The 7613-nt window shown below is 47.0% G+C and overlaps 2 protein-coding genes across 3 annotated transcripts; one reads left to right on the top strand and one right to left on the bottom strand.

The window, feature by feature from the left end:
* Positions 1-1327: 1327 nt before the first annotated feature.
* Positions 1328-4072, top strand: prdx2 (peroxiredoxin 2). Its single transcript, XM_085806142.1, has 5 exons — positions 1328-1435; positions 1617-1770; positions 2580-2702; positions 2876-3006; positions 3678-4072. Exons 1-5 carry the CDS (start codon positions 1333-1335, stop codon positions 3758-3760), a joined length of 594 nt encoding a protein of 197 aa, XP_085662268.1. The 5' UTR covers positions 1328-1332; the 3' UTR covers positions 3761-4072.
* Positions 4073-5736: 1664 nt separating this feature from the next.
* Positions 5737-7064, bottom strand: LOC146991323 (transcription factor JunB-like). Of its 2 annotated transcripts, XM_085806129.1 has the most exons (2): positions 6965-7064; positions 5737-6695 (listed from the first exon to the last, which is right to left on the bottom strand). In XM_085806129.1, the coding sequence occupies exon 2, from the start codon at positions 6655-6657 to the stop codon at positions 5764-5766; it is 894 nt and encodes a 297-aa protein (XP_085662255.1). In that variant the 5' UTR covers positions 6658-6695; positions 6965-7064; the 3' UTR covers positions 5737-5763. The 2 variants fall into 2 exon arrangements, with proteins under 2 accessions (XP_085662255.1, XP_085662232.1); XM_085806106.1 differs by having other exon boundaries at positions 5737-7064.
* Positions 7065-7613: the final 549 nt, after the last annotated feature.

Raw genomic sequence — 7613 nt, forward strand, 5'->3', positions numbered from 1 at the left:
TCCATAGCTAAATGTATTGTTGTCATTATGTATTGTTGATCCACCGTAAGATAACATAAAATTAATAATTTGTCATAAAAAACAAAACAAAAACATGTGGTTCACTTGTCCACAGAAACCACTGGTGTTAAAGCCAGACTTTTACTTTGAAGAGGTTTGTTTCACTTCCGGAGGCCACGGCTGCTCCTGCCTACTTCTTGCACTCAGCCGTCCCTCTCTCCGCTCCTCTCTCCTCCTGCCAGCAGCAGAACTCCAGCTCTGCCAACTTCTCCACGGCGTTGCGTAAAGACAGGTGAGTCATTCATGTGCTTTTGTCTCGTGTTTCACTTTCAGAGTTTCACACAGTATCCGCTCGGCTCGGCCCGGCCCGGCTCGGCTCGGCTCGGCTCTGCCCCGGCAGTCGGGGCTCTGCAGGCGGCAACAAAGAGCCGCCGCAGCAGCCCGTTAGGTAGATGAAGCTAACGTGAAGCTAGCCGCACGGCTCGGCTCGGCTCGGCTCGGCTCGGCTCCTCAAGTGTCTGGGCCTGTTTGTTTCTCTTTGTTCCGCCTCGCTTTGGTCAAATGTAGAGACTCCGTCTGACAAAGAGCTGTAGGTGTCGAAGCCTTGAGACCCACGGTTGAACTTTGACCGAGCTGTGTGCAGCTCCATGACCCAACCAGACGACAAAGGACTGTTAGCTTTGTTTGCCCCTGAACTATGACGGTGATGGAAAAATAAAACCGTACTGTATCTCTATGTAGCATACACACAGTTGACTGCACCAGCGAGTTACAGCAGTGCAAGTTAACCGAGTCAGCCGTGCACGGTTTGTGTGTGAGCCGGCTGGATCAAGACTGGACTGTTTAAATCTGAAACTTGATGATATGTTGGGTTTTTCATAACATGTCTGTATAAGTACAGGGTGAAAGTGCAGACAGGCAGCCCACATGAATAATTGCATGAACATCACTAGTGGAAAACGTGCATAAATCCCCAAAGTAACCCCTTTATCGGTTTGCCTTATCATGGTTATGTAAGCCTCCTAATGGGCTATTGTTCCCTGCTGGCTGAACATGACTTGCATGTGACCTCACAAGCTTTTGAACCATGCACCCAAAGTGTTTCCAAACCTGAGCCCAGGGACTTGGGCTTTTTTTAAGAGTGAATGTTATGTTTGTTCTCTGGTCGATGTCGCCAGAGGATTTCTTCTCTTATTTTGTTACTGCTATTAGAGCCCCAGGTTGGGCCTCGGGCTCCACCCAGCTGCACTTGTGTAGTGGTCTTGGATCAGTATAGTAGGAACTTTCTGGTAACTGAATGTGCCATCTCACCCACAGTCATTCACCGCCACCATGTCCTCTGGAAATGCTAAGATTGGCCAGCCCGCCCCAAACTTCAAAGCCACAGCTGTAGTAAACGGACAGTTTAAGGACATCCAGCTGTCAGACTACAAAGGTAACAGTGCTGCTTTTAACTGTGTGCTAGAAGTAGTTTGGCTCATTTCCCAAGTCTAACTTTGTATTCACTGTAAATATTTGCAGTAGATACACAATTCATGTAAGTTTATGTATATACAATGTTTATTGTATTTTGAAGATATTTACATGGGTTAACCAGACTCCATGTGTTTCCTCAGGGAAGTATGTGGTCTTCTTCTTCTACCCCCTGGACTTCACATTTGTGTGCCCCACTGAGATTGTGGCATTCAGTGACAGGGCAGAGGAGTTCCGCAAGATCAACTGTGAAGTCATCGGCTGCTCCATTGACTCTCACTTCAGTCACTTGGCATGGTGAGAACTTCTTCTAGCTAAAGCCAGGGAAATGTGAATGGAGTGTATGCTATGCAATGGGAATTAAATTACTTCACTGGTCCTGAGTTTATTGTACTGTAACAAGAGAGCATCTCAACTGTCTTAGTTTATTCTTGCCAGAGATGAAGTTTCTCCACAAATGTGTGTATGTGTATATATATATATATAATATAATACAAAACTCCATGAAAAATCCACTGCACTCGTACAACACATAAGGAAGCTGGAAAATGCAAAATGTGGCTTAAACTTTGCTTAGAGATTGATATGAATCATTTCTGATCTGATCTTACTTTATGATGACATCTTTAAGCTATTTGATCAGTGTCATGAATATCATTAGATCAATAAGTGAAATCGGGTTAGGAAGTTTGTAATTGTACCGTTACTGATGAGGATTTCTGGCTGATCTGTCAAAGCACCCACCCAAGTTTATCAGTTTATCTTCTGTCACTCAGCTCCTGCAGAGTCTTGATAAGTTCTGGTAACGGCCTTTGAATCAAACTGCACGTTCTGGAAAGATGACAATTGTGGCTGTTACTGATACTTGGTTTCTGGTTTGACATGATTTGTAGGAATTTTCCTTTAAAAATTCAGCATTCAGCTTTCCAAAAGTTGCTTTTATTTTGTAGTACGAGTTCAGTTCCTTGCTTCATCTCTGATGGATACACAGCTGAAGACTGCTTTGTGGTCTGCGTACCATCACCATCAAAAAATGTGTTTCTTTTAAACATACATAACATGCAAAACATCAGCTAGACTAATGCTATATACTATGTTCCCTGCAGGATCAACACGCCGAGGAAGCAGGGTGGTCTGGGTAACATGAACATCCCCCTGGTGGCAGACCTCACCAAGACCATCTCCACAGACTACGGTGTGCTGAAGGCAGATGATGGCATCGCATACAGGTGTGTCATTTAAATGGAAGGATTTGCTGCAAAAGCCTGGTCACTGTCTAATGGGAGTTTGGTAGCATGGATTACCTTTACCCTGTGATTACTATAATACCGAAGTGTGGTGACTAAAGGATGTCGGCGTAACTATTTTGTGCGATATTTTAACCCCACTTTGTGCTTCTCAGGGGTCTGTTTGTGATCGACGACAAGGGCGTTCTGAGGCAGATCACCATCAACGACTTGCCTGTGGGTCGCTCCGTGGATGAGACTCTGCGCCTGGTGCAGGCCTTCCAGCACACTGACAAATACGGAGAGGGTAAGTAAAACCCTGTCCTGTACTATCTGTTTCATCTCATCATAAGATAAGCTTTATTTGTCACGTACACAAGTACAATGAGCAGTGAAATTTGTCTTTGAGCCGGCACCATTTTTTTTTCTTAAGACTGAATGCCCCTGAAATTGTCGAATGGTGTAACCACAAAATTGTCAAACCACTATGTGTGAAAATAGCACACAAAGTGTTAAATGAATATGAAGTACTATAATATATGTACATAAAAGTGAAATGTGTGCTGATGTGCAAATGTTGAGTCCAGTTACTGCTCAGAGTTGAGCAAACAAAGGGCCTGAGGGTAGAAACTCCCCATGTGTGTCTGTGTGGTTCTCAGGAAGCAGGACAAAGAGTTCTGTAACCATTACACACCAGTAATGAATGCTGAAATGAATGAAATGCCTAGTTGTTTTTTTGTCTACTCTTTGTTCTGTTACAGGAACCTTTTAAAATCCTTCATTTATAAAACCTTTCAAGTCTAGCCGCCTGTAGCTGTAAACTGACTCACAGGGTCTAGCTTCTTTTAGATATGGCCTTGCATTGTTGGTTCACCCTCTAGGTTATTTACACATGTACTTTGCCCTGGGGGTTTACGAACTTCCTTGGCTGCTGTCGAGACCTAAACGTTGCACTTTGTCCTTTCTCCCCTTCCGCAGTGTGCCCCGCTGGCTGGAAACCTGGTAGCGACACCATCGTCCCCGACGTGGAGAAGAGCAAAGAGTTCTTCTCCAAGCAGTAAATGTGAAGGTTCTCTGGCTGACCTCCTAACCATAGCACTTGCCTTCAGACGAGAGATGCCCCCCTCCCCTCCCACCCTGTGAAGCAGTATGGCGTCCAGTCTAATCTACTAAACCCTACAAAAAAAAAAAAGGATTGTTCATCGCAACTCTTATCTTTGTTTGTCCCGTTTACAGTCGGTGGGGCAGCCTCGTAGTCTCAAGCACTGAACGTCTAGTTGTTTTGTTCCTTTTTCAGAAAAAAGTATTCATGTTTTTCCCTGCTGTCATGAGTAAATCGTGTAACCATCTTTATTAAAGCAGTGGGAAAATAATGCCTGTTTTGCCTGTCACTCCTAGCAGCACTGCAACATATTGATGTCATTTCAGGTGTCGCCTCTAGATGGAGCCATAGTTCTACCTGAAGCTCTCCTGGAAGTGCGTGTACAAGTCACAAGTTGTTGCTCTACCTTTTGTGAACACTGAACTTGCTATGTCAGAGTCTCCTGTGCCTGTGTCATCATGCGGCTGTGAAGTCTTGGTTAATATCGGAGTTATTGTGGTCATTGACTCAGCAAAAACAAATCAGGTGTTGCCAAATGGCACCAAAGCCTATTGGGAAAGATTGGATTGTTGGAAATGATTTAATACAGACCCACAATGACTGTCCCAACTACACATAGGCCTACCTTTTACTGAGGAGAATGGAAATGTACCTATGTTTTATATATAGTGGAATAATAGTGCCCCTTTTTTTCCCCCTAATTTCTTAGCTGAACATTTGATAACAGCAGGGGTGTCACCAGACCCCCTTTTACTAGGGCACGGGCTTTGGTCTAAAAGTAATGTCATATAGCCTAGGCTGTACACTAAAATGCTCAAGTAAGTAATAATATAGTCGGTTCAGACTGAGTTGTGCCCCCAGGAGAGCCAGCAACACCGGGGTTACCCCTGATTATTTACATAAACATATAGGGGACATATCACTGTTAATGCTGGTTTATGTAAAATTAATATTTAATCTTTTACACCTGGATACACAGTTCATTATACCTTCTCCTCCACAACAGATGTGTGTGTGTGTGTGTGTGTGTGTGTGTATGCCAGCTTTTGGTGACACAAATTCTTGTAAGTTCGAAACCCAGCTGAGGAAAATGGTTGCAAAAGGTTCCAGACAAACACGCAGAGTAGTTTTTCTAGTTTTTCTGTGTTGGTGAAGAGCTAGTCTTCTCACCGCTTGTTTTGGGAAATTGAAAGCAGAATGGGGAAACTCCCTTTAAACTCGAATCAGCCACTCATCGACAAAACCTCCTCATTTACACGCACACACTCGCATGTTGTGGTGTGAAGGGGAGAGCGCAGCATTTCTGACTGGCAATGTAGGAGGGAGTTCCCGGAAACCTGGTCGTGATGTGACGTTTGTGAGCTAATTTGACCATATATGGACTGACGTATGTACGTCAATAGGGAAACAATCCTACGCTGGGACGTCTCCAACGTCAGGCAACAGCTACTGTAAACTTGCCTGCTGACCAGAAAGATCAGTGACAACAGTGCGGTGGCGCTAACGAGAATCTACCGTGATAAATAATTCCCAAGAAGTGGCAGTTTGAAATAGACACGAGCTCAAAAAGAAAGGGCACCACATACTTCTTTAGTTCCATATTTTTCATTTACTTAAATATACTGTACAAGTAAAAAAGACAGGCTCGTCAGGGTCAACCTGACAAACACGAATAACTTACATGAGAAGCACAAATACAATCAAACAACAACAAAAATGTAAACAGGCAAACCCGAGACGACACTTTTAAAAACGTTTTCAAAAATGCCCGAAGTGTTTTAGTCTTATATTATTATTTCTGTGTGGAGTCCGTTTCCTTTCAGCCAAAGAAACCACACTGGTCCAAGTCCAGTTCCCTCAGAGTCAGTGTGTGTCCGCCGTGTGTCCGCGGACACCGCTCATCGAGTTGTCAGTGCAGTCATTGCTCAGTGTTTGTTTTGTTTCTAAAAGTGCATCGTTTCTTCAGTAAGACTTGACTTTGGGCGCTAACATGAGCTGACAGCCACTGCTCACGTGTGTCATGACTTTCTGTTTGAGTTGGGCCACCTGCTCCCTCAGCAGAGAAGCCGTGTTCGACAGTCCGGCGTTATCCGTTTTCAGCACCTTCACCTTGTCCTCCAGACGCGCGATGCGCTCCAGCTTGCGCCTCCGACACTTGGAGGCTGCGAGCCGGTTCCTCAGCCGCTTGCGCTCCGCTTTGACCCGCTCCTGGTTCTCCATGTCGATGGGGGACATGGGCGGTGAGCCGTCGCTGCTCTGCATGTCGGGGACTGTCTGTGGCTCCTCTTTCAAGCCTCCGAAGCGCTGCGAGTGGAGGCCGGCCCCGGCCAGGGAGTGCTGGAAATGGTGCGACCCGTGCGCAACGGCCTGAGGATGCTGGTGGTACTGGTGGTGGGGCAGGTAGCTGATGGTGGTGGAGGGGTAGCTGGCTGCAGAGGACAGGCTGGGGTTAGTGGGGCAGCTGCTCAGGGTGGTGTACTCCAGCGGCTCCGGCTGCATGGAGGAGCCGAACACGGAGGCGGCTGGAGCCGAGCAGGCCAGACCCCCGGCGCCGATGGACACGTTCGGAGGAGCCATCTGGTTCATCTTGTGCAGGTCGTCCAGCGCCTTGACGAAGCCGTCAGCGAAGCCCTCCTGCTCCTCTGTGATGCCGCGGTTGTAGAGGAACTGGGCAGGTGTCGGCGTTGTAGTGATGACCCCGTTGCTGTTCTGGATGATCAGTCGCTCCAGTTCAGGAGAGGCGAGCTTCAGGGAGCCCACGTCCGCCGCGCCCGCTGAATAGAAATCACTGTCTGCGCGCAGGTGCTGAGCCTTGAAGTTTGAGTTCCGATATGAATCGGAGAAGTTCAAGTTCATATTCTGCTTTAGCAGCTTGTAGTCTGGCAGCGCTGCGCCTGGATGGCCATAAGCAGAGAGAAACGAGTCGTCATAAAAAGGCTGTTCCATTATTGTGGACATATTTCAAAATCAGACAGTCAAACACAAGAGAGCGCTGCAAAGATGCTGCTCGGACACCGACAGGCTTCAGTGTCCCAAACTGATTCAATCTCCAGCACAAAGTCCCGCTGTATTATTTTACTGACCAGAAGACCAAAGTTATCAAAAACAAGAGCAAAACTTCCAAAATAGTGGAACTGTACTGTACCAAGACGTCGGTTTGTACCTTTAGTCGGATTCAAAGCGGAGTCCAGTGACTAATTCAGATGTTTTCAATCCACTCGTGTAGGAGTGTGTCCTGCTCAGTCAGAGCTGTGTGTGTGTCTACTGCCAGCCGGCCCGCGCGCTGCGTCTTCTTATAGGACCCGCTGCTACGAGCCCTTCAAGCTGCACGCTGATTGGCTGCTTGTGTCCCCGCCTCCGGGATTTTAGATAGAGTATAGATGACGTTGTTGCCAGGAACAGGACTGTAAACAAGACGAAGCCTTTTTAGACGCGCGGGGGGGGGGGGACTCAACACAGGTAAACAGTCCAAGTACCTCGTGTACATCCACGCGCCCTTCTTTATTTATTTATTAACAAGTCAGGCTGAATGATCCTTGCGCGCGCAGTCACTCAAAGCTCCACGGGGCCAGGTCCAGTCTCACCAGGACACCTCAGACATCCCTGTGACACTCTGGTCTGTTTCCCTCAACAACAATCCCCTCCGTCGGGATATATAGTCTACTGCGCTGCTGAGTCATGCCATCCGAACTGATATCGACCAGGCCATATTTGGGTATCCTGGCGCACCGGTTCCTCCCTGACAGGAGCGGGAAACCAATCCCATCCTGGCGCGCTTCCAGTTCTCCGGGATGTGGGAGGCGCAGGAGGAG

The sequence above is a fragment of the Trachurus japonicus genome, chromosome 1 (genome assembly GCF_045865225.1).
Source record: "Trachurus japonicus isolate A0001 chromosome 1, Traja_1.0".
In the NCBI taxonomy this organism is placed as follows: domain Eukaryota; kingdom Metazoa; phylum Chordata; class Actinopteri; order Carangiformes; family Carangidae; genus Trachurus; species Trachurus japonicus.

What these genes read in the sequence shown, in the direction of transcription:
- prdx2 (XM_085806142.1), top strand. Translation starts at nt 1,333, where the DNA reads ATGTCCTCTGGAAATGCTAAGATTGGCCAGCCCGCCCCAAACTTCAAA. An exon ending in CCAGCTGTCAGACTACAAAG is followed by an intron (nt 1,436 to 1,616) that starts GTAACAGTGCTG and finishes GTGTTTCCTCAG; the next exon opens with GGAAGTATGTGGTCTTCTTC. An exon ending in GATGATGGCATCGCATACAG is followed by an intron (nt 2,703 to 2,875) that starts GTGTGTCATTTA and finishes TGTGCTTCTCAG; the next exon opens with GGGTCTGTTTGTGATCGACG.
- LOC146991323 (XM_085806106.1), bottom strand. Translation starts at nt 6,759, where the DNA reads ATGTCCACAATAATGGAACAGCCTTTTTATGACGACTCGTTTCTCTCT.